Source organism: Vombatus ursinus, unplaced genomic scaffold (genome assembly GCF_900497805.2).
Source record: "Vombatus ursinus unplaced genomic scaffold, bare-nosed wombat genome assembly UNPS02009132.1, whole genome shotgun sequence".
Classification (NCBI taxonomy): Eukaryota; Metazoa; Chordata; class Mammalia; order Diprotodontia; family Vombatidae; genus Vombatus; species Vombatus ursinus.
The window spans coordinates 14,071,063-14,098,459 of NW_020948910.1; the positions used below are offsets into that span (position 1 = coordinate 14,071,063).

Genomic DNA, 27,397 nt, shown 5'->3' on the forward strand with positions numbered 1-27,397 from the left:
GCAATGTTAATGATGTCCAAGATTTCTTCTATACCTTTGTTACTTCCCTTCCTTCAGGCACCCTTAAATTTAATTTATATTCAGTTTTCTACCCCTTTTCAAAGGGCTAACCACTTTTGTTTAGGAAACTGGGTCAAAGTTTAAGAACAAACTCTGATATCCTCCAAAATGAATTAATGAGGGTAACACCTTTATCAAACTAAAGTCATTCATTGTCTGTTTCTAAGCTTGACCTAACTGAATAGTCTCGGAAATGATTTTTTAAATTGTACTAACATTTTAAATAATAATTGTTCTGTTTTATGAATGAATTCTTCTTATTGAATTTTTACCTAAATGTTGTAACTACCATTCTATCGCACCATGAATTTTTTTATTATTATTTTGTGTTGTTGTTCAGTTGTTTTTCAGTTTGTTTAACTCATTCAGGTTTGCCATTTCCTTCTCCAGCTCATTTTACAGGTGAGGAAACTGAGGCAAACAGAGTTAAGGGACTTGTCCAGTGTCACACAGCTAGTAAGTATCTGAGGCCACATTTAAACTCAGGAAGACAAGTCTTCCTGACTCCAGGCCTGGTACTCTATCCACTGTGATACCTAGTTATCCTATTGTTGTTTAGGAACACTGTTAATTGTTAATTCCAAAAGAGCCTGTATTAGAGATTTTCAAAGGCATAAGGAAACTGCCCTTTCAGACTTTTTCCCTCTCTATTTTAAATAATAATACTTAATTAAATTAATTTTAAATTATTATTAATTTAATTTAATTAATGATACTTACATTTAGAATAATTTAATTGATAAATTATTTTTCTGGTAGGCCCATGATCTTTTTATCCTCCGAAGAAATAAATGTAGCACTCCACAGAACAAATCAATGGGTGAGAAAATAAGAACAATTTAATTTTTTTACACAATTCCACATAGTCTTCCAGAACTATTGAATCAATTTATAGTACCACCAGCAGTAAATATTACTTCCATTTTTTTCACAACCCTCTAGTCCTGAGTTTTCTCATGTTGTAGAATCTTTGCTAGAATAAAAAGCATCAGGTAATACCTTAGGGTTCTTTAAATTCATTCTAAGGAGCATACTTACAGAAAGAAAAGATCTACATGAAAAAAAAAAATGTTAACCGAGCTGCCTATAAAAAAACTGGAAACCTAATACATGCCCAATGATTGACAAATGGCTGAACAAACTATAGAATATAAATAATAATGTAGTATTACTGCACTGTGAGGTATGACAAATATGAAGAATTCAGAGAAGTATGGAAAAATTTGTATTAAGTGATGCAGATTGAGGAAAGTAGAACCAAAAGAACAAAACACACAAAGACTATGTAGCATATTATTGAAGAGCACTATCTACTCTCCAGAAATTCCTTAATGTCTGTCTACTACTGCAAAATATAGTCAACAGAGAGAGGCAACAAAATTCTAGTCAAATACAATGGTCAATATTAGTACCACACTCCCAAAGATAGAAGCCATATCTGCCCTTTTCTACTAACTTTTCAGGAAACATAATTTTATGTATTCATGCATTTATTTGTTTGTTTGTTTTGGATACTGAGTCTCCACATCTTATTTAGGCTGAAAGTGCAGTAGGCACACTTGGACTCAATTCCACTACTGATCAGCACAGAAGTTTTGACCTCTTTCATATCTAACCTGAGCTGGTTTGTCCCTTTTAGGCAGGCTGGTGACCTCTCCCACCCACTCTCTTGGGCTTACCATATTGGTGGCAGACTTAGTGCAGATACTTGATTATCTTTGCAGCTCAGAACCCCTGACCTCAAGTGATCCACCAACCCCAGCCTCCCCAATCATGCACCATTACCCTCAGCAAATGTACTTTTTAAGGGAGTTTAATGGAAATTGAGAAATATTGTTATAGTGGACTGATGAAGAGTAAAGTAACCAAAACCAGGAAAACAATTTGTATTACAACTTCAACATTGTAAAAAAAATAAAGGGGGCAGGTCACTTTTGAAAGCAATAAGAACTCTAAAAAATGTGATGATCGATCATGATTCCAGAGGATCAATGTCACATAAAAAATGCTCCCCCATCTCTTGACAGAGATAGATGCAAGGATTCGGTGATATGCAGGGATATGATAATATGGAGAATGGGATACAAAATTTTTGGCTTTGCCAATATGTGAATATTTGTTTTGTTTACTATGCTTATTTATTTCAAGATATTTTTTTCCTTCCTTCTTTTCTTCCTTCTCCACTCTTTCACTGGTTTTCTTTAGAGAAAAAAATGCCTAATAATTAGAAAAAATAAAATTTTGTTTAAAAAAAGAATTAGGCTCATTATAAAAGAATGTCATTATACTATAGATAAAGCACATTCAGTAAAGCAGACTTTACAATATAAACTATATTGCACTGCATATTTAAGAATGCTTAACTTTAGATAATAAAATAAAGATTGAATTTTACACACTAACATTAAACTTTGAAATCATCATCCAACGATTCTTGGAGGCATTGGAACAATAAGGACAGTGACAACATGAGCTTTTCAACTAATGGATCTTCAAGAGAAACTGGAGAACAGGGTGCACTTATATATGGCTATATAGGGGTAGAAAAGCATGGACAAGCCCAATGAATGAGTGTAGCAAATTAGGATAACACTGTCTAACCTGACATCCCATTACTTGTCCTGAACCAAACCACTACAGTCTAAACTTGAGCCCTCACATCTGATTACCATCTTTCTTGGATCCTGTTATGATTCCTGGTTTCTTGGTCTTAGGTTAGTCACATTGTGACTCTGACCTTCCCAACTCCAAAAAAACTTATTTCTAAATTCTTCCTCTCTTAACTAGGGAGGGGTTCAATCAACATCATGCAATGGACCTCACTCAATTTCAGTTGAGGCCAGTCATCAACTCTGAACTGAATAACCATAATACCATTCTATGTCTCTTGTCTCTCTCCCTTGACCTTCCTCTCTCCTCTTTCTCTCAGTCTCTGTTTCTGTCTGACTGTTTCTGTCTCTTTCTCTCTCTGTCTCTGTCTGTCTCTGTCTCTGTCTGTCTGTCTGTCTCTCCCTCTCTCTCTTTCTCTCTCTCTCTCTCCCTTTCTCACCCACACTGGAGGTGCAGTGGCCACTCATAGGCATAATAACCACACTGATCAGCAAAATAAATTCCTTGTTCTATTGCCAATGTGAGTAGATTGTTCTTTCCCCAATTCCCCTCTTCCCCAAAGTTCACCATATTGATTCCAGACTTTGTGTGGACACCAGAACAACTTTAACCCTTCTTTACCTCAAGAAATGACCCAGGCTTAGCCTTCCTCAGTAGCAGAGATGACTGGCAGCCACCACCACAACCATGTATCGAACAATGTAAGGAGCTTACATTCCACTAGAAGTCACGTAGTTCACTCTTTATTTTTATAGAGGTTGGACTGGGATGTCCCTGACGTTCCTCTCAGTTCTAAAATACTATAATTCTATATAAAAGCAATGTATTTTACACAAAATTCAATGTGAGTCTGTTTCAATACCTACTCCTGAAAATGGAATATTGTTTCCTTAAATTAGTATCTACTACCAAATAACCTTGTGGTAAAGTGGGGGGGTAGGGGGGTGGAACTGTCTATCTACAAAAAGGGGAGGAAGAAACTGCATTTGCTTAGTATAAGCCCAAACTTTGCATGTGATCTGGCTGCTGACACAATGTGACAAAAAGTGAAGAAAAAAATCAATAAATAACTTCGGCAGGAAAGAGAGAGTCACATTGCTTCACATTATCAGGCCCACTTGGGTAAGGGCAATGGCCAACATTACTTCTTTTAAGGTCTAGAAGGGTGGAGAAGTAAAAGACAAAAAACTGTTTGTATATTAAGATAATGTGTTTCTGAAAGGATGGAAGAAATTCTTGGAACTACAAGCTAATTTGATTTGCACTATTTCCCTCCCTAAAATACATTACGATGAAATCTTGGGGAGGGGAGGAATTATCCATGTTTACTGTACAGAAAGTCAGAAAAGATAAATGAAGGTTTTATTTAAAAGAAATGACTATTTTACTTTGTTTTTGGACATCTCTCTATGCTTTGCTAAAAAGTAGTATCTATTCCATTTAGTGTATAAGTCACTTTTAAATACTAAATTTATCATTTTGGAAAGTGTATTAATTCTTTCTGGTCACTGAGAATGTCATTTCTATGTTCACTTATAAACAGGGTCCTGATGTTCAGTCCCTGAATGGAAAAGGTTGGAGGAAAGGTAGGATGTTGTGTAATGTAAATGCCTTGATTCACCATTCGGAGCACGTGCAGACATTTCTGTATATGGAATCCATCCTCCATTCAGCAACTAAAGTGATTTCCCTAAAGTTCAGATCTGACCAAGTCACTCCTCTATTTAATAAACTCCAGGGCCTCCCTATTGCCTGTAGGGTAAAATGCAAAATACTCAGTTTGACATTCAAAGCCCTTCATAACCTAACCACCTCCTACCTGCCTAGTCTTCGTACACTTTATTCCCTGTCATGTACTCTTTAATCCAGTGACACTGGCCTCCTTGCTATTCCAGGAACAAGACATTCCATCTTTAGGTTCCAGGCAATTTTTCTGACTGTCCCTCATGCCTGGAATGCTTTCCCATCTCATCTCTACTTAAAGTCTATCCTAGATTACTTTAATTCCCAACTAAAATCCTATCTTCTATAGAAAAGCTTTCCCAACCTTTCTTAATTCTACTGCTTTTCTCATTTTAAGTATTACTTATTTATCCTGCATACAGCTTATTTGTACATATTTGTTTGCTTGTTTTCTCTCCCACTAGAATAAATTCTTACGTATTTACTGTGCTAGATAATACCTATAAGGAAGACTAAGGCATTAATCTCTATCATTTTTATATGGTAAAGAGGAAGAGGCTGAGGCAGACTAGGTGATTAAAATCTTTTGAAAGCACCTCCGTTAGACTGTGAGCTACTCGAGGGCAAGATCTGTCTTTTGCCCCTTTTTGTATTCCCAGTGCTTAGTACCGTACTTGGCACACAGTAAGTTCTTAAAAAAACGTTGTTTTACTGACTAAACACACTTTATAACTGAATTTGGTCCATTAATCATGATATGATAAAGAGCTGGACTAAAGATTGCCTGCCTACCTGGAACTGGGCATTCAAAAAGTACTGACCAGCAAAAGGGATGTGCTTTTCTCTAGCTCTTTTCTGCCAGGCTGCATTCCTAGGTAAGAGACAATGATGTTAAAGAAAGAGGCTTTGGACTCTCCTCATCTGAGGCTGCCATGTTGTCTATAAATATGGGTCTTTCCTCTTTACCTCTCTGTATTTGTTCTATCTTGCTTTTAGATGGAGGAGTATTGGAGATAGTTAAGATCTTCTGAGTGGTGAAAGGTAAGAATAGTGAGACATCAGAAGTCTGGGAGTTCCTGCTAGGTTTTTTGGTCAACTAGGCCAGCAGCAAAGCCCTGAGAAATTACCTGAAACAATGACTCATCTAGTGACCATCCCACTTTTGCAAATGAGTTGACAGGGAAGAATGCTATGGAGAAATTATGAAATGCTTTGTAACTATGTTTTGTAACTTATTTTCTTATTATATTTATTCAGTAAATAACCTTTTAAAAGAACTATTTGACATTAATTGGTTAAATGAAACTGTGGCACTAATCATTGGCACTTAACCAGTGGGGCAGTCATACTAGAATGGGGGCTTGAGTCAACAGCATTAGCGAAAAATACCCCCAATCCCTTAAGAGTGCCCCTAGAACCCTGAGGAGATGTTGCAAGCCTCTCTGGGAAAGTAAGTCTAGAGTCCTGCTACACACTCATTCGTGCAACAAATACTTATTGAACTTCTATGTCCAAAGTGCAATTATAATGCACCATATGGTATTGACCGATGGAATCCTAGGTACTGCCCCCAGACCCAATATCCTAACTTCCTCATATGCTTCATTGCCTCACTAGAATAGCAGGTGTGCCCAAATCATCCATCAAGTCTCAGACTTTATAGCCACAATAGCCCACCCATCCATCTTGCTCTAGGCAGGATCACAATAGCCAGTCAATCCAAAAGCAGCACCAACAGGACATTGTTCAAGAGGAGGGGACAGGATGTTTGACCACTAAATCACAGCCTAAATGGATGCCTGTGCAGCAATATCAAAGAACTGTCCTAAGGTGAACTAATGACATAGAGAGGCTTATTATAACATCCTTATCATACATAATTAACCCCCAGTGGGCTCTTCTGTATGAAATATGGGTAGCCATATGCATAGTTCCACCAAGGCTAGGACCTCTCCCAAATCAATAAACAAAATAAATCATGTATTCTGTAATGATATAATTGCATCTTTTGCTTTATAAAAATCCCTGTCTTGCTTTGTTAGCTGCTGGCTCCTTTAAGGAGCCCAGCCCCAAGGGCATAACCCTCAATAAATGCCTTTGCTTGGGTTGGAGATGGTCTGAGTCTGTGAATTCTTTCAAGATGACTCCACAGCACACCTTAAAACCTCAACATTGACCTATTGACCAAAAAGTGTTAGTGTGTATATCAAAATACCTAAAGTACTGTTGAAATAACTTAGAATTATGGAGGCAAAAGGGATTTTATAGGTCATCTTTTTCAACTACCTGATTTTACAAGTGAGGAAACTAAGGCCCAGAGATGAATTGTTAAGTACTCCAGCCAAACTATTCAGGATCTTGCCCTTTACATCTGTGCATTAGACTCATTAATATAAAGCTGGAAAGGATATTAGAGGCCATAGAAACCAACTCCATCATTTTACAGATAAGGAAAGTAAGGTAAAGCATAGTTAAGTAAATTATCCTGAGTTACAAGGCTAGTGTCTGAGTATTTAAACCCAGGTCTTCCTCATTCCAAGTCCAGTGTCCTGTCTACACACCATGCTGCTTCTTTGTAATACATGCAAAATTCCCAGTATTCCTTTGTAATACATGTTAAAAAAAAAATAGCAAGAACTCTGGCTCCTAGACCTTTGGGGGCTTACCACCCTTATCATTCAAAATTCACATGGGTCATAATTGTCTCCAATACTTTTTCTAATACATGTAAAACTCCCAGTGCTCAGTGGTGTGGGGGGAAAGGCATCATTACATCAATTAATGCCAGTTGACAGAAACTGAGGGGAAAACCCCATTGGGGAAAGTATGGTAGAAGTTTAGAACATACTCCCTTCTTATGTCTTCCTGTTAAAATACATCTCTCCTTTCAAGAGTTAGTTCAAATACTATTCCCATTCACCATCTCCTTTTTCATACAGCAAAGTGTCAAGTGTCTGAGCTGGATTTGAATTCAGGTCATCCCGATTCCAGGGCAGGTGCTCTAACTGTTGTGCCACCTAGCTGACCCTCACCATCTCTTTTTAAAATTTTCCTAGTCACTTCTCTTTATTCTTTCCTTTTGGTCTATCACAATCAATCTTTAATTATATATTTGTGACCTCATATTTTCTTTAGTACACTGTAAATCTCTTGAGATTAAAATGAAAATACATAGTATTAGAAAGGAAAACAAAAATTAGTGAAAATTTTTAAAAAAATGTTTTTTTTCCCGCCCAAATTCACAATCCCTCTGAAATCTATCCACAGGAGTCAGTGGACTTCAGGTTAAGAACTCTTGCTTTAGAGCTAACCTAGCTATAAAAGGTCATACAAACACCAAAGTCTTCATTGAAACAGTATTAGCTTCTCACACTTGCCTCAATCCTAACTAAGCTGAACCCCTGGATACCCTATAGCTAGCTTAGCCTTTACAATACAGGCTGGGGCCTCCCTAAATGACAAAGAAAGTAAAGAGTAAAAGCTAGCAAATGAAAAAAGGTTGTTAAAAGCTAAGGTTGAAGTTTAAAGAAAAGAAAAAAAAAACAAACCACAAACTAAAATCCAAAAACTAAGCTTTGTCACCCCCTTGTGGGGTGCTTTTCAGCATTCCCAAATAAAGCCTGTTTGAGTCTAGTATCACATTGTCAAAGTTGATGCAATATATTTGAGGAACAGTATGTAGTTGTTAGATACTTGGCCTTAAAATCAGAAAGCACAGATTTGCTGAGCTTCTCAGTACCTTATGCAACTCCCTCATACTGTAAATTGCAAATAAGGAGCAAAGAAGGTGCATTGGTTGAAGCAGTTTCCTCTTCTGGGTATTTCTTATATTAAAGAATTAGTAGTACAGGAGCTACCCCTTTTTATATATTTACTGTAGATGATATGTGCAGTATAAGGAAGAATAAAACATTAATACCTATCCTCAAGGAACTGACTTTTTTATAGTAAAGGAAGGGGTTGAGGCAGACTAAATGAATAATACCTTTTGAAATCACTCCTAGTTCCAATTCCAGAACTGCAACCAAAGAGGTCAGCAAACCAAAATTCACTACAAAATGTCTATGCATGTTTCAAAGTCTCTCCAAAGTACTTCTGTTATACAAGATGACTTTCCCTAAAGCAGGCTCCTTAGCCTTTTCTACATGGAAAATTGCATCAGTTACACTCTGTAAATGCCTGGTTACACTTCTTCTGCCTTTGAGTCCATTACCTCCCTGTCAGAAAGTCAGCTTACTTTGGTACTCTCAAGTTGTGTAAAGTCATTGCATTTATTAAGGCCACAGTCTTTTTTTATTAATTAATTTATTTTTAGTTTTCAACAATCACTTCCATAGCTTTTGAATTTCAAATTTTCTCTCCCTCCTCTCCCCCTCCCTCCCCACGATGGAGTGCAATCTGATATAGGCTCTACATATACATTCCTATTAAACATATTTTCACATTAGTCATGTTGTAAAGAAGAATTAGAACCAACAGGAGGAACCACAAGAAAAAAGAAACAAAACAGAAGAAAAAAAAACAAATATGCTTCAATCTGCATTCAAACTCCATAGTTCTTTCTCTGAATGTGGATAGCATTTTCCATCATGAGACTTTTAGAGATGTCTTATATCCTTGCATTACTGAGAAGAGCTAAGTCTATTAAAGTTAGTCATCACCCAATATGGCTGTTACTGTGTACAACATTCTCCTGGTTCTGCTCACTTCACTCAACATCAATCCATACAAGTCTTTCCAGGTTTTTCTGAAGTCCACATGCTCATCATTTCTTATAGCACAATAGTATTCCATTACATTCATATACCACAACTTGCTTAGCCGTTCCCCAATTGATGGGAATCCTCTCAATTTCTAATTCTTTGCCACCACAAAAAGAGCTGTTATAAATATTTTTGTACATGTAGGTCCTTTTCCCATTTGTATGATCTCTTTGGGATATAGCCCTAGAAGTGCTATTGCTGCGTCAAAGGGCATGCACATTTTCATAGCCCTTTAGGCATAGTTTCAAATTGCTCTCTAGAATGGTTGGATCAGTTCACAACTCCATCAACAATGCATTAGTGTTCCAATTTTCCCACATCTTCTCCAACATTTATCTTTTTCCTGTTTTGTCATGTTAGCCAATCTGATAGGTATGACGTGGTACCTCAGAGTTGTTTTGATTTGCGTTTCTCTAATCAATAGTGATTTAGAGCATTTTTTTTCATGACTATAGATAGCTTTAATTTCTTCATCTGAAAACTGTGTTCACATCCTTTGGCCACTTATCAATTGGGAAATGACCTGTATTCTTAAAAATTTGAAGGTCACAAAGTCTTTTGAAATGTTTTCTTTTTTTCTTCACGTTATCATAGAACTTGTATCTTGGTTGTGATCACTTAACTTCGCATTGGTTCATATGGTATCTTTCCTTTTGTGATTTCTTATGGTGCAATAATATTCCTTTACTTTCATATAACATAATTTGTTCAGCCAATCTCCAAGTGATTGGCAACTTTTTATTTGCAGTATGTTGCTAAAACTAAAAGAACTACTACAAATATTTTTCAGTGTTTGGATCTTTTCCCTCTTTTTTTGATCTCCTTGGGGGTATCACTTTGGGATCTAAGTAAGAGTGGAATCAAACAGTGAGTCAAATAGTATGTACAGTTCAATGACTTTGGAGTACAGTCGCAGTATATACAGTAGGAGTATAGTCCAGAATGCTAGACCACTTTGTTGTTCTACCAACTACACGTTAGAATGTCTGTCTTCCCAGAGTCTCTCCAATATCATCATTCTGTTTTTTTTTTCTTTTTCTTTTTTGCCAATCTCATGAATTTAAGATTGGAAATCAAAGTTGTTTTAATTTGCATTTTTCTGATTATTAGTGATTTAGAGCATTTTTCATATGGCTGTCATTTGTAAATTTGGTCTTTTTTTTTTTCTTTAGGAAGTTCATTTTATGGCTTGTTCAATTTTTCTGTATTTCTTTTTCTATAAATTTAGATATTTTATATATCTGTAGATATTAATCTATTTCAATTATCAAGTTTTACTGGCATAAAATTAGATGTAATCAGTGGCTCCACCTCATTTGCATAAGATTCTCCTCATTGGTGGAGAATTACTTTGTGCCTTATAGAGGGGCATCACTGTTCAGCACTTGGTTGAGGAGACATACTTGTAGTGGCTTCCAGCTTTGAGAGAGGAGATACATGGTAAAGGATTTCCTTCCAGGAAATGTCTCTGAAGGACGAAAAGAATCTGGAAAGGAGTTGACATGTAGAAGATTTGGCACCTTAATACTATTTCTTTACTGTTAATTTTTCCTGCCTTACTTTCTGAATTCAGCCCTAATTTCTGAATTGTTTCAGGGCAATTGTGAGGAAATAGTGGTGCTTTGTTTGTTCCCGATCAGTACTGTCTAGGGTCTTTCTAATGCTTCCTCCAAATACTGAGCTGTATATTCTTCAATGACCTTGGGTGGCTCAGGCTAGCAGACTGCTGACTTTCAGAGCTTTTTTTCAGGCTCTGGTCAGGTCTGATCATTGCCTTTGCCTTCTAGCTCTGAGCTCTGCAGACTCCTAACCCAGGTCTGGAATCAGACCTACACACCTATAGAATCCAAGCGTTTCTAACTCTCCTGTGGTCAAAGCTCTGCCCTGGGATACATAGCTGCAGGCTAAATATTTCTCTAGCTCTCCCCTCGTCACCTGATGGCATGCTTCTGTGGCCTGCATTCCTGGGCCTGGAATTTCTGGCTGGACCCTATCCATTTGTCTCCAGCCTACACAACTGCAGTCTCTAGGTTTCCCTAGTTCAACCTTGGTCTGCATGCTGGAAGTTTCCTTGAGCTATACTACCTAACTGTTTTTTCCCCCCGACTAGATTTTACTAATGACCGTAACCTGGTTCTATCTTTTCAGACTGAACTCACACTATGCCCCTCCCTGCCCCCACTTCAGCATTGTCTTCAGACTTATCGGGCAATTGGTCAACAAGCATTTATTAAGTGCCTAGTATATTCTAGGCACTGTGCTACAAGCTGTATACAAGTACAAAAGATGAAGCATTTCCTAGTTGCAATGATCTTACATCCTAGTGAAGAGACAAAAAGTACATATAAAATATGTACACAGTATAAAGATAATACAAATACAATGATACAATAAAATAAAAAATAATACAAAGTAGTTAAATACAAGGTACTTTGGGAGGAAAAGCACTAGCAGATGGCTTTATACAGCAAAGGTTTTATATAGAAGATAGTGGCTGAGCTGCATCTTAAAATGGTTAGGATGGAATCACTGGAGAAGGCAATGGCAAACCACTCCAGAATCTTTGCCAAGTAAACCCCTTGGACAATATTGGCTTGCTATAGTCCATAGGGTCATGAAGAGTCAGACATGACAGAACAAGCAAGGATGGAATGCATTCTAGGAAGATGGGAGATGGGAGTGAGGAACAGAGAGAAAGCCAGTTTGGTTATGTTGCAGTTTGGTAGGGGTAGTAATGACCAGTGAAGCTGGAAAGAGGTTGTGGCCAAGTTGCATAGGGTGAGAAAAGCTAAACAAAAGGTTATCTTAGAGGCAATAGGAAGCCATTGGAATTGGTTGAGTAGAGGAATCATATGTGCTTAAGGAAAATTACTTTGGCATCAATTAGGAGGCTGTTGGAATCATCCAGGTGAGAAGTGATGAGAGCTTGGTGAAAGGTAGTAACTGTGTGAGTGGAGAGAAGGGGTTGAATGTGAGAGGTGTGGTGAAGGTAGAAAGCAAAATTTGGCAATTTATTATATAAGTGGTGTGAGGAAGGGTGAGATAACACAAAGATTATGAACCTAAGACATTGGAAGAATAAATGTGCCTTCAACAGTAATTGAAAGAGGGGTAAGTTTAGGAAAAGGGTTCTTAATCGTTTTCATTTCATAGTTCTCTTTGGAAGTTTGGTGAAGCTTATAAACCCCTTCTCTTTTTATTTGCCTGACTGCTTCTTCTCAGTCTCTTTTGCTGAACCTTCATCCCAGTCATGCCTACTAACTCTTGTGTGTCCCCCAAGGATTTGTTATTATCTTTCCCCCTCCAAACTTTCTCCATTCCTGAACTTTCCTATTACTATCAATCCTCCTGTTCATCTAGGCTCTCAACTTAGGTATCATCCTCAACTCCTTTTGCCTTTCTAAATTTTTACCCCATTGGTTGGCACAGTGCCAGGAACACCGTATATGCTAAATACATGCTTGTTGACTTCTCACAATAATGTTTTTTAAAAGCATAAAATACATAGGATTACAAAGGAAACTAATTAAGTTACCAAAACATTAAAAAGATTAAGTTAAGAACTCCTGGTTTAGAGGAAAAAATTAATTTAGTTTTTGACTTATAGAGTTTAAGAGGTTTCCATGATGTCCACTTTGAAATAATCAACAGACAATTTAATGATTCAGGATATAATGAACAAGGGAGAGTTTAGGGATAGATATGTGGGTCTAGGAGTAATCTGCATAGAGATCATAGTGAAACCCACAGCAGCTGATGAGGTTATCAAGAGTATATTGGTTCAGTGGCTGCTTCACATATTCAGTATTCCCTCTCCTGCCTTTGAACTGCCTCCTATTATATGAATACCCATCAACTTCATCTAGGTCTCTTGGAATCCTTAATTTTCTCCAGCTCAGTTTTAGTGCTACCTTACAGAGAGGCCTTTCTGGATTCCCCTCCAGTTATTTATTGCTCTTCCACCCAAAAGTTACTTCGAATTTATTCTGCATATATTTTGTATTGATTTACAGGCACATTTTGCTTTACTCTAATTGAAGAAAGCTCCTTGAGAGCAGCACCTTACGTGTACTAAGCCCTTAAAAAATACTTGAAGAAATGATCTTTCCAAATCAACTGGTAACAGCTGAAAAGGAGATAGATTTAGGCCTGATACAAGAAAGAACTTTCTATATTAAAGCAGGGATTCCTGACTCGTCCACACACCTAAAATACTTTTATAATTTTATTACATTCTAGTTTGTTTATTAATCTTATTAACTGTGTTCTGAGAAGGGCTTCACCAGACCGCCCTACGGGTCAATGACATATAAAAGGTTAACATTAGAGCTGAATTTGGGTAGTCCCTAAATACTTAGGGACTGACTTATTAGGTAAGACGTTTGCCCGCACCTTCCACCCCTCAATGTACCCTTGGCTTTCTTAGGCTTAAGGGGCGAGTGCACGCAGTCCGGCGGACCAATCCGGGGCTCTCCGAGGAGCCCCAGCAGGCGCTGTTGCTATTGGCTGGAGCTCTGGAGGAAACCGGAAAGGGCCCCCCTCGGTTGCTAACGGCAACGGAGGCGTCGCTGTAACTGACGTAAACGCCTCGCTCCGCATAGCTACAGACTAAGGTCCAGCAGTCCCTCAGGTCCTCCTCCTTCTCCCCCCCCCAATCCCTTTCGTCCCCACCCCCTTCCAACCCCTAGTAGCCGGTTACGGGAGGGGGCTGGGCGGCTTCTCCCTTCTGTTCGTTAGGTCGGTCAGCGGGCGTCGATTTAGAGAAAGAGACGGAAGCCAGCCGCTTTCCTGGGCTGCGCATCACCTCCTGGTGAGTCGGATGCCCTGTGGGCCATCAGTCGCTGACTTTTCCGGCCTGCGGGCGACGATGGTTAGCTCGTGTTTCTCGGGGCCGCGCGCGTGTGCGTGCTTGCGTGCGTATTTTAGCCGCGCGCTGGCGGCACGTCGCTGCGGCTGCTGTTCCCCTCCCCCCACCCCCCCACCACCCCCTCCCCCACCCCCACCCCGGCACTGCAAGCCTCCAGGGGTGGGGGTGCCTTTGCACTGACCTGTCTGATGCCTGCTGTGGCCACTGCTGCGTTGTAGATGTCAGTGCCCATGAGGGGCAGCAGGCCACGAGGATTAACTTGGAGGAGCGTTTCATACTGTGGCAAACAGAATTCTCAAGGGATATGCTAGTAAAGCAATGCCCTTTCCAAACGTTGTCAACGTTTGGTCATTTTTGTTGGCATTTGGGGGGAATATTTTATTACATAGGTTTTGTTCCCGCCCCCCTCCATTTTGGAAGGGAATATTTTGTCCCACGAGCTTTGTTTTTCTTTCCTTTTTGGAATATTTCCTTAAACAAATTATTCTTTTTACCTTTTTGTGTGTGCACGTTTTGTTACACAGGTTTGGTTTGGTTTTGTTCTTTTGATGGAGTTAAAAAACCCCAGAAAAATAAAGTAAAAAAAAAATATGCTTCGATCTGCATTCAGAGATCTTCCTTCTCTCTCTGGAGGTGGACAGTGTTTTTCATCATGGGTCCTTTGAATTGTCTTGGTTCGTTGTCTTGATCAGAGCAGCTAAGATCCTTCTTACAATATTACTATTACTGTGTACAGTGTTTTCCTGGTTCTGTGCACTTCACTTTGCATGAGCTCATCTAAGTCTTTGCAGGTTTTTCGGAAACCATACCGCTCCATCATTTCTTATATCTCAATAGTATTCCACCACAATTATGTACCACTGTATGTTCAGCCATTCCCCAACTGATGGGCATCCCCTCGATGCTACAAAAAGAGCTGCTTTTAATATTTTTGGGCAAATAGATCCTTTCCCCATTTCTTTGGTCTCTCTGGGATAGTAACCAGTAATGGTATAGCTGCTAATAGTGGTATAGCTGCATGGGGTAGGTAGGTGTTGTATTGGATCATTTACCAGGCTTGGAGTCAGGAAGATCTGAATTCAAATGTGACCTCAGACATTTACTAGCAGTGTGACCCAGGTCAAGTCAGTTAACCCCTGTTTACTTCAGTTCCTCATCTGTCAAATGGGGTCACACTGGAGACGGAAATGACAAATCACTCCATTATTTTTGCCAAGAAAATTCCATAGACAAAACTCCATGGAGTCACTTAGAGTCAGACATGACTGAATGACTGAACAACAACAACAGTGGTATAGCTAGTGTACAGTTTTATAATAAGCCCTTTGGGTGTAGTTCCAAATTGTTCTCCAGAATTATTGGACCAATTTACAATGCCACCACCAATGCATTACTGTCTCAAATTTTCCATATCCTCTCCTGAATTTGTAATTTTCCTTTTCTATTATCTTATCCAGTCTGATAACTGAGGTAATACTTCAGAATTGTTTTAATTTGCACTTCCTCTAATCAGTAGTGATTTAGAATTTTTTTTTTCTCATGTGACTGTTTATAGCTTTGATTTCTTCTTCTGAAAACTACCTGTTCATATCCTTTGACCATTTATTAACTGGGAAATGGCTATTTTTCTTAAGTTTGAGTCAGTTCCCTATATATTTAAGAAATGAGGTTTTTATCACAGAAATTTGCTGCAAAGTCCACACACAGAGTTTTCTATTTTCTTTCCAATTTTGCCTGCATTAGTTTTGTTTGTATTGAACTTTTTAATTTAATGTAATCAAAATTGTCCATTTTGCTTCCTGTGGTCCTCTCTATCTCTTGTTTGGTCCTAAACTCTTCCTTTAGCCATAGATCTGATCACATTTTTTTCATGCTCCCCTAATTTACTTGGGATGTTACTCTTTATGTCTAAATGATTTATCTATTTTTACCTTATATTGGTAGATGGTGTGAGATGTTGACCTATGCCTCATTTCTTCCAAGCAGCTTTCCAGTTTTCCTAGCAATTTTTGTCAGATGTTGACTTCTTGCTTCAAAAGCTTAGATCGTTGGGTTTATCAAACATTGGAATACTAAGGTCATTTACCACTGTGTATTGTGTATCTAATCTGTTCCACTGATCTGCCACTCTGTTTCTTAGCCAGTACCAGATTGTTTTGATGATTACCGCTTTGTGATATAGTTTAAAATGTGAAACTGCTAGGTTTCCTTCCTTCACATTTTTTTCATTCATTCCCTTGATATTCTTGACATGTTCTTGCAGATAAATTTTGTTATTATTTTTTCTAATTCTGTAAAATAATTTTTGATAATTTGATTGGTATGACATTAAGTAAATTAATTTAGATAGAATTGTCATTTTTATTATATTGACTTGGCCTATCCATTAGCAGTTAATATTTCTCCAACTTATTCTTTTTCTGGCTACGTAATGGGGTTAAGTGATTTGCTTAGGGTCACACAGCTAGTAAGTGTAAAGTATCTGAAGTCGGATTTGAACTCAAGTCCGCCTGACTCCAGGGTCAGTGCTCTATCCACAGCACCACCTAGCTGCCCCTCTCCAACTTTTTAGATCTGTCTTTGTTTGAAAAGTGTTTTGTAATTGTGTTCATGTAGTCCCTGGGTTTGTCCTAGCAGGTAGACTCCCCAGTATTTTATATTGTCTGCAGTTATTTTAGAAAAGACATGGAGACAGATAGGAAGACAATCAGGATAGATCAATATCATGGAAACCTAAAGGAAAAAGAGCACTCAGGAGAAGAGGGTGATTAATAGTGTTAAAGGTTATAGGGAAGTCAAGCATGGTGAGCTAAAGCATGGAACATTCTGCTTCGGCCCCTTATTTTATCTGTGTGTGTCTCCCTGTTTCAAGCAACGTATAAGCAACATATTGTTTTAATCCATTCTGCTATCTGCTTGCATTTTATGGACGAGTTTGTCCCATTCATATTCATGGTTATGATTACTGTGTATTTCCTTCCATCCTATTTTCTTCTGTTTGTTCTTCTCTCTCTTTTTACACTGACCCTCCTCTAAAGTCTGTTTTGCTTCTTATCCGATAATTGCCTTCTTTTATCTGCCATCCTTGTTATCATCCCCCCCACCTTTTCCCTTAGTCCCTTTTCCTCCTATTTCCTTGTTGAATAAGATTTATTTTACCAATTGAGTATGTACAGTTATCCGTTCCACAACATGACTGTCCCCATTGTGGTTTTGATATATCTGGGATTGGCATAAGAAATTAAATGGAATTTTGGGGGGAGTTTTGTGGAAGCCGCAGATGACACAGGAAGACCAGCAGATGACACAGAGTCTGTGACCAAATACTTAACCCAAATTTTATGACAAGGTATTGTAAACACCCTATAAAAGAAAAAGAAAGAATTCAGAATCCTTTGGTATGAAGGGCCAAAGAATTTTACTCAGGTTTTCCAGATTGCAGGGGTGCTGCGCCTCTAACCAATGTGGAAGGGGTAACTGTATAAGCATTTTCCCTCTTTGAACCAATTTAGATTTGGCAAGTAAGAGCATTCAGAGCAGTTTCAGTTAAATGATGTGAACAGAAGCCAGACTATAGAGAATTAAAAGACTGAGGGGAAAGGCAGTGGAATCACGAATTGTAGATGACCTTGTCAAGGAGTTTAGCCACAACAGGCAGGAGAGATATGTGGCAATAGCTATTGGGGATGGCTAGATGCATCAAGTGATGACTTTTTGGATGATGGGGGAGACGGGCTTATTTGTAGGGAAGCAACCAGTAAATAGGGAGAGACTGAAGATCAGTGAGAGTGAGCATAAAAGAGGGGGCAATTTGCAGTTGAAGGCAGGCTGGTTTGGGATCACATGTACATGGGAGAGGGGGTTTTGCCTTGGCTGGGAGAAGGGCTACCTCTTCACACAAGATGGGGGAGAAAGCTTTTTTTTTTTTGAAAGTACTTACAGACATTTGTTAATATACTTTGTGTACATTAATTCAGTACACAGTGCTTTTTGAGTTCTTTTGTCTGATTTTTAATAGTTTCCTTGTATTCTCATTTGCTGCCAGATGCCATTCCTCAATGCCGTCGTTATGTCTCTCCCAAGTGCTCCTCTGCTGTCTAGTTTTGCTGTGGCCTTTGTATATAACCTAACTTTTAAAAAGTTACATCTGGAAAAAAAAGAATAAACAGACTAACAATGAGGACTTAGAACACTCTTGTTACACAACTTTTAGTGAATGAATTTGGTAGCATTTTTTGCAGCATCCTATTTATTCATCTGTATTCCAGGCTCTCTTTTCTCTAATCCCTTCTTTACAACGTTGCCAAAATAATCTTAATGAGGCACAGGTCTAGACATGTCTTTTCCCTGCTCAAAAGCCTACAGTAATATCCCCATTGACTCTAGAATAACACTTAGATTCTTCAGGCAGGCAGTTAAGGACTGACTTCATCTGCCTTGTCAATCTTATTCCAATCTACTCCCCTTAATAAACTCTATGTTGCAGCCACGCTGGACCACAAGCTATTCTCCATCTCCCATCTCCTTGCTTTTCCACAAACTGATCCCTGTGCCTGTAATGTACTCCCTTCTTGTCTCTGCCACTCACAGGTAAAATTTTTCTTCAAGGTTCAATAAAGGTTCCACCACTTCTGGGAAGTTCTTTCTAGTTTCTAGCATCCTTTCCCACCTTAATTTTTCCTCATACTAGAGAGACAGCATCAGTAGTAAATAGAGACTTTGCCTTGGTTCCAGAAGGACCTGGGTTTGAATCATGCCCCTGACACATTCTGGCTGTGACCTTGGGCTAGTCACTTAACCTCTCAGTATTCCAGACAACTCTCTAACTCACAAATTATAGAGAAGGGACCAGCCTACATTGGTAGAAGGAGTTCCTCCCCTGGGAGTTCCCTATACCAGTCCAGCCCTTATTCTGCTATTACATTTGTATTTGTACAGAGTAGTAGCAATTAGCATTTTAACATTTTCCAATCTCCTTATGTAAATTTTCTCACTGGATCATCACTACAACCCTATTAAGATAGTTGCTATATAAAGATAATCATCATTGTATAGATAGGAGACTAAGGCTCAGAGAGGTTAAAGTACTTGCCCAGGGTCACACAGCTAATCAGTGGCTGAGGTAGAATTCAAACGAAAGTCCAATGCCTCAACCACTGTGCCAGACTGCCTCATATATATTATTTGCTATCCAGTGGAAGGTCAGCAAGTCTTCCAACAAGCATTTATTAAGCGCCTATGAGCCCAAAGCTCTTTGAAGATGGGGATTGTTTAATTTTTGGGCCCAGCATTAAACACAGTGTCTTGTACTTAAAAAGGGCTTAATAAATGATTGTTGAATAGAATTTTGTTATATTGAATTGGTTTGCATCAGAGGTCATTATTACTTCCTTGTTACTTCTTGGCTTTATTCTGGATAGTTGAGGTGGCTGGATAAATGACTTCAAATCTTGATTACTGTGATGGTGTTATATTTAAAAATATCTACATATTATCAAACTTCTTTCTGATCCTCCTATTTTTTACTTGCCTTTAATTTCAAACAACTTTGTTGCTTTAACCTACTTTCATTTTCATAGGAGATACAGTGATATTCAAATGCATTATTTGTGAAAAATACGTGACAATTTAGGAGTTAATGTTACCACTTTCATAATAGGATTGTGGGAAAATTAATTTTGAACTGGTGATTATTTTTTCATTGAATTCATAATAATTATTGAATGACAATCTTTTGAAAACACATAATTTACACTCAGGAAACCACTTATTATTGCTTTTCAAGATGTATGGATTTTTGCACCTAAATATTTTTATTCCAATTTAAATCACTTAGCCTAGTTAATGATAATCTTTACTTATAGTCATACCTTGCAATGGTTAGGTTAGTGACATTTATTGTATGCTAGAGCTACAAACTTCTTTTGATTTATTCCAGCTTGGTGCTCATAAATTTATGCTTCTGTGTGTACATTTTAACTTTTATGTATGAATCTTGTTCTTGTGTTTTTACAGACTGCTGATTAAACATTCTACATTGGCACTTGACATTTGCCACAAAGACCGAATATGCCAACAGGTAAAAACTTTTTTGGAATGTTTGGCTTAAAAATAATTTCTACTCATTTTCTTTTACCTTCATATTTCTTTTAGGGAAGATTTGTTGAACACAGTAAATAGAATGGAATAGACTTCTTTCACTAAAACATTTTGATTAACACAATATTTAATCTTCTCATTTTGTAATTGTAATAAAATTACAAAAGGGGAAATAGTTGTTTGTTTTGTTTGTTTGTTTGTTTTTTACAATCTGTCATTTGTATTATTTAAAAATTTCCAAAATATAGTTTAGATAAATTTGATTATTTTATGCTATGAGTACCATTAGCACTAAGCAGATAAAGGTAAGTGATTGGACCCTTTTGGGTTCATTTGCCCTTTTATTTTGTTTGACTCACTTCAGATACGTTAAATTCCACAACAGACATTAAAAACTCCCAGTGTGTGAGAGATGTTTGTTAGATGCTAGTGACATTTCTCTTTGGATAATCTCACAGGCTGGTGATGTCATCCATGTGGATACTCCATCCACTCCAACTTGTCCTTCTCTTCCTGTTCTGTGTGATTCCAATCCTTGTCCTCCCATAAATCCTCATTAGAGGATCTGGGTCAGCCTTTCGGTTTTTCTAATATTTCATGGATACCAGTGTAGTAGTTGGGAAGTGTCTTTATGTCATGGGCCTACTTCCTTTTCTGGCCATACGTGTCAGTGGGTGACCTGTTATATACCACTTTTTTTTTTTTTTTTGGTTGGGCAATGGGGGTTAAGTGACTTGCCCAGTGTTATGTGTCTGACACCGGATTTGAACTCAGGTCCTTCTGAATCCAGGGCCGGTGTTCTATCCACTGCGCCACCTAGCTGCTCCTATATACCACTTTTCACAGACATCATTGTTATATGTAATATAAAGGCTCTGCTCCAAAGGGGAATCTGCGTCAAACATATATTCAGATCACATAAGATTCCTTGATAGATGCAAAAAAAAAAAAAAGAGATAACTTCATTTTACAATAAGATCAAGCAAGATGTAATATCTAATATCTTGGAACTTGATCTAGTTGGTAAGTAAAATATTTAACACGTAGTGTTGATACACAATTTTTGTAAAATGTATTAGTTCTTCAACTATTACAAGTAAGATGAATCATTCTGATCAGCTTTTAGCAATGCATTTTAAAGGTAGTGAACTAGTATGGGCTAAAATGTAGAATATTTGGTTCAGATTTACATTTTCAGACTGCTTCTACTCACTGCAAAAGCCTTTCCATTGTCTTTCAGATCAACTGCAGTTTTGATTCTTCAGTGATTGTGTTGCTCCATCATTCTCAACCATGTAGCATTTTCAGGAGAAAATTGATTTTTAAAAGATGGGTTTTAGTTTCAGGGAGCAACTTAGGATAATGAAAAAGTCTGTGCAACTTCCCATATGTGATCTAGCTCACTAACTTTGTCTTAATCATTCCTGGGCTGAGTGCTTTTTCCATTTGCAGGGTTTGTCCAAGCTATGAACTGGACAATAAGCATTCTTTTCCACTTGTTTTTTCCTGTGTGGTTTTCGAAATGGATCTCTTTTGAATGGCCATGGTCTCTTTGAGGAGGCCCAATAGTATTTCTTTGTCCCTTTAGTCAGTACCACAATATCATTCACAGGAAATCTTGAAGTACACATGACTTTCTTGTGAACTCTTTTGGCAAGCATATATCATCCTGTTTAATTTCTTGCTTGATCTTATTTGTTAGAGAATTGTAAAATGAAGTTATCTCTTTTTTTTGCATCTATCAAGGAATCTTATGTGATCTGAATATATATTTGATGCAGATTCCCCTTTGGAGCAGAGCCTTTAAGACTATGTTTTGATCCATCAAGTCAATTGCTTTTTTATAATCAATAAACAGTAAACATTGTGGGTTTTTTTGTGTTCCCTGTCTCTCTTAGTGGTACTGAAGATATGGTCCCCTGTAAAGTATTCTCTATGAAAACATATTTGCTCCCTTCTCATATTTTGATCATGATAACCTCCTAACATACATAGACCATTTTCTTAAAGCTTTTTGAGTGATGAGAACGTAAGCTTGTAGGTCAGTATTTATTGATGTCATTGTAGTTGCCTTTTAAAAAAGCATTAATAATCTTTACAATATTTTTCATTCCTTTGGAATCTTCCCATTTTAGATCTTGAAATTCAATCCCCTAAGCGTTCTTAAAAACAGGTTACCTTCAGCACATATTTCCTTTGTACACATCTGATCATTTTCAGTCACTTTTGCTGACTTTAGTTTTCTTAAAAACCGTGCTGAATATGTTTTGCATAATTATGTATATATTTTTATACTTAGATTTAAAATAATTTTCTTTTATTTCTTGATAACTTCCCATAGTGTGTTTTCTCCAGTCTAATTTTTCACATTCATTAAATTTTTATAGATATATTTTTTACATCACTTTCATTTCTGTGTATATATTCCTTCTCTCTCTTCACCAGCACTTGTCATTTCTTTTTTTCCATCTTTGCCAATTTAATGGTTGAATTGTTTTTTTATCATACTATTGTAATTGTGTATACTATTTTTCTAATTGTATTTACCTCACTCTGTACCAGTTCATTGAAATCTTCCCATGTTTCTTTTAATTTTTTACTATTTGTCATTTCTTATAATATTTCCTTATAATTTGATATTCTTATCTTATAAAATTTCATGTATGTTGGCCAAATTTATTCACCCTTTTGGGAATTCCTTTTGAAAAGTTGCTGCTCTTTTAACATTATGGCTGCAAAATATAATTTTAAACTCTTGAAAGTGAGGGGCTATTTTCATTTTTTTATCTATCTTTTTATCTCTAGCAAATTGCACATAGCAGTAAACATTTAGTAATATTTTCTGGAGCTGATTCTCTCTGTGGTAGAAGTAGGCATGTGACAATGAGGAAGGAATTATAGACTTAGAAATATTTTTTAAATGAAATTATCAGTTTGCAGAGAAAAGATTCTTACTACTGTGCCTCATTAATGCCCTGGAATAGTGCTTTGTCCTCAAATTTAGGCTTCACATATTTGGAATTTTGTTTACATCTTTTATAAACACATTCAAAACTAAATATATCTTGAAACTAACTGAATTTTCAAAACCTAAATACATTTTCTCAAAAACTTGCAAACTTAATGTCATCAATATTTTGGCAATTCAGGAGCTGATTTTGATTTTCTATGGCAGTTTAAATATAAGTAATATTATGTCTAATATTGCATTTGAGGGTTTTCTGGTTTTTAAATGTATGTAACACACATATAAAAGTCAGTTTGTGAATTGACAGGGGTGGGATGTGGGAAACCATGGTGATAACTAACATTTGTTATTTTATGGTTTACAAAGCAGTTTACTGCTAACAACCTTGGGAGGTTGTTAGTTCAGTTATGTCCACATTTTATAGGTGAAGAAATTATTCCTCAGAGAAATTAACTGACTTGCCCATGATCCAGTAACTAGTTGAGTTGGAATTTGAACTCAGGTCTAAAAGTGCCATGTCTACTATGTCACACTGCTTGAAAACAGCACTAATTGATTAGGTTTATATGATATACATACACACATATACATACATATACACATATACATGCATGTACACATATATGTGTACATTGTCATTCAGTCATGTCTGACTCTTTGTGACCCCAAAGACCATAGCATGCCAGACTCTTCTGTCTTCCATTCAAACTCAGGTTATTGTTTCCGTGACGCTGTCTATCCATCTTACCCTCTCCTGTTCCCTTTTCCTTTAACCTTCAATCTTTCCTAACATCAGGGTCTTTTCCAGTGAGTTTTGTCTTCTCATTATGTGGCCAAAGTATTTAAGCTTTAGCTTCAGTTTTTGACCATCTGGTGAACAGCCTGAATTAATTTCTTTAAGAATTGACTAATTTGATCTCGTTGCTCTCCAAAGGACTCTCAGAAATCTTCTCTAGCACAACAATTTGAAAGCGTTGATTTTGCATTGCTCAGCTTTCCATATAGTCCAACGCTCACAGCCCTGCATTGCTACTGAAAAAACAATAGCTTTGTTGGCAATGTGATTTCTCTGCTTTTTACTATGGTGTCCAGAGATCTTTGAGCCCAAGAATATGAAATGTGATACTACTTCCATTTCTTCTCCCTTTATTTGCCATGAAGTGATGAAACCAGTTGCCACAATCTTAATTTTTTTTTATGTTAAGCTTCAAGCCAGCTTTTATACTTTCCTATTTCACCTTCACCAAAAAGGTTCTTAATTCTTCTCTTTCTGCCATTGAAGTGCTATCATCTACATATCTGAGATTATTGATATTTCTCTTGGCAACCTTAATTCTGGCTTTTGATTTGTGTAGCCTGGCATTTTGCATGGTAAACTCTGTATATAAGATAAGTAAATAAGGTGACACTATACAACCTTGTCATACTCCTTTTCCATTATTAAACCAATCAGTTCATTTCCAACCATTGCTTCTTTACCTGTATACAGATTTCTCAGGAGACAAGTAAGATGATTGACTAGTCCCATCTCTTTGAGGACATGCCACATTTTGTTGTGATCCACACAGTCAAAGGCTTTAGTGTATTCAGTGAAGCAGAAGTAGATGTTTTTGTGGAACTCTCTTGCTTTCTCCATAAACCAGCAAATGTTGGCAATTTGTTCTCTAGATCCTCTACCTCTTCAAAAACCGGCCTGCTCTTTTGGTAGTTCTCGGCTCATGTGTTGCTGAAGCCTGGCTTACAGAATCTTAAGCATAACCTTGCTGGCGTGTGAAATGAACATAGTTTGGTAATTTCAACATTCTTTGGCTTTGCCCTTCTTTAGGATTCGTATGTAAACTGATCATTTCCAATGTTATGGCCATTGTTGAGTTCCTCAAATTTGCTGACATACTGAGTGCAGCACTTAAACAACATCATCTTTCAGGGTTTTAAATAGCTCAGCTGGAATTCTATCATCTCAACTAACCTTATTGTTTTTTTTTTAATTTTTTTTATTTTTAACATGTGTTTTTAAAACTTTGAGTTGCAAATTTTCTCCCTCTCCCCACCCACCCTCATTGAAAAGGCACGCATCTCGGTACAGGTTGTAGATGTGTTGTCATGCAAAACATTTCCATAGTAGTCCTGTTGTGAAAAACTAAGTATATTTCCCTTCATCCTATCCTACCCCCCATTCTTTTCTCTCTTTTGACCCTGTCCCTCCTCAGAAGTGTTTGCTTTTAATTATCCCCTTCCCCAATCTGCCCTCCCCTCTATCAACCCCCTGCTCTCTTGTCCCCTTCCCCCCTTATTTTCCTGTAGGGTAAGATAGATTTCCATACCCCATTCTGTATGTTATTCCCTCCTTAAGCCAAATCCTATGAGAATAAGATTCACTCATTCCCTCTCACCTTCCCCCATTTCCCCTCCACTGTAAAAGCCTTTTCTTGTCTGTTTCATGTGAGACATTTTACCTCATTCTACTACTCCCTTTCTCCTTCTCCCAGTATAATCCTCTCTCACCCCTTAATTTTATTTTCCAGATGTCACCCCTTCATCTTCGACTCACCCTGTGCCCTCTATCTATCTATACATACATATAATTTTTTTCCCTCCCACTACCCTAATGCTGATAAAGGACTCATGAGTTACAAATATCATCTTTCCCTGCAGGAATGTAAAAAGTTCAACCTTAATAAGTCTCTTATGGTTTCTCTTTCCTGTTTACCTCTTCCATGTGTCACTTGAGTCTTGTATTTGAAAGTCAAATTTTCTATTCAGCTCTGGTCTTTTCCTCAGTAATGCTTGAAAGTCCCCTATTTCATTGAATGACCATTTTTTACCCTGAAGGATTATACTCAGTTTTGCTGGGTAGGTGATTCTTGGTTGTAGTCCTAACTCCTTTGCCCTCTGGGATATCATACTCCTTGCCCTGTAGTCCCTTAATGTAGAAGCTGCTAAATCTTGTGTTATCCACAATACTTGAATTGTTTCCTTCTAGCTGCTTGCAATATTTTTTCCTTGACCTGGGAATTCTGGAATTTGGCTACAATATTCCTAGGAGTTTTCCTTTGGGGATCTCTTTGAGGAGATGATCAGTGGATTCTTTCAATTTCTATTTTGCCCTCTGGTTCTAAAATATGAGTGCAGTTTTCCTTGATAATTTCTTGAAAGATGATGGCTAGGCTCTTTTTTTTTTTTGGATCATGGCTTTCAGATAGTTCAATTATTTTTAAATTCTCTCTCCTGGATCTATTTTCCAGGTCAGTTGTTTTCCAATGAGATATTTCACATTCTCTTCTATTTTTTCATTCTTTTGAATTTGTTTTACAGTGTCTTGATTTCTCAAATTGTCCTTAGTTTCCAATTGCTCCATTCTAATTTTTAAGGAAGTATTTTCTTCAGTAAGCTTTTGGACTTCCTTTTCCATTTGGCCAATTTTACTTTTTAGGGCTTTCTTCTCCTCATTCATTGGCTTTTTGGACCTCTTTTGCCATTTGGGTTAGGCTGTTTTTTAAGGTGTTATTTTCTTCAGTATTTTTTGGGGTCTCCTTTAGCATCACTCTCAGTTTTTCCTCTACTTCTCTTACTTGCTTCTCAAAATCCTTTTTGAGCCCTTTCATGGCCTGGGGCCAATTCACTTTTTTCTTGGAGGCTTTGGATGTAGGAGCTTTGGCTTCATTTTCTTCTGGTTGTATGTTTTGATCTTCTTTGTCACTAAAGTAAGATAATATAGTTTGACTCTTTTTGTGCTGCTTGCTCATGATCCCGGCCAATTACTTGAGTAGTAAACTCTTTGTTAAGGTAGGGGACTGTTTCCAGTGTGGAGAATGTACTGTCCCAAGCTTCAGGGGTTTTGTGCAGCTGTTTTCAGAGATACTTCTAGGGACCTGAAAATTTTCTGTTCTTCCATGGTGCTACGATCAAGGGCGAGGTGTTTACTCCTTTCCTGGCCTGTGCTCTGGCCTATGAGTGACCGAAAGCACTCTTTTCCATCTTGGAACTGTGAGGATTTCCTCTCCACAGCCACTACAAGCTCCACCATGCCAGCATTCCTCCTCACCCCAGGACCGCCACCCAGAACTGTGACCCAGATCCAAGCACAGGAAAAGCAAAAGAATCCTGCACCAGCAGAGAGATCCCTGAAATCCCCCTCTGATCAGTCACTCAATTCCCCCTCAGTTTGTGGGTCGGAAGCTCAGGAAGCAGCCATCGTCCCCAGGCTGAGCTCGAGGAATGGGGCTGGGACCTAGCTTCTCTCTCTCACTGCAGGCACAGACTTTTCCCACTGACTTTCTAAGTTGTCTTTAGCGTTCAAAGGTTGAGAAGTCTGGAAACCACCACAGCTGCCTGTGATTCAGTCCT

General features: G+C 37.7%; 1 protein-coding gene across 6 annotated transcripts in view; it reads left to right on the plus strand.

The window, feature by feature from the left end:
• Positions 1-13,708: 13,708 nt before the first annotated feature.
• AHI1 (Abelson helper integration site 1) overlaps positions 13,709-27,397 on the plus strand; it is a 250,985-nt gene continuing 237,296 nt past the window's right edge. For all 6 annotated transcript variants that reach the window (XM_027850706.1, XM_027850707.1, XM_027850708.1 and 3 more), the window contains exons 1-2: positions 13,709-13,926; positions 19,999-20,062. In XM_027850706.1, the coding sequence (XP_027706507.1) occupies positions 20,053-20,062 (10 nt within the window). In that variant the 5' untranslated portion in view covers positions 13,709-13,926; positions 19,999-20,052. The remainder of the gene's footprint in view (positions 13,927-19,998; positions 20,063-27,397) is intronic.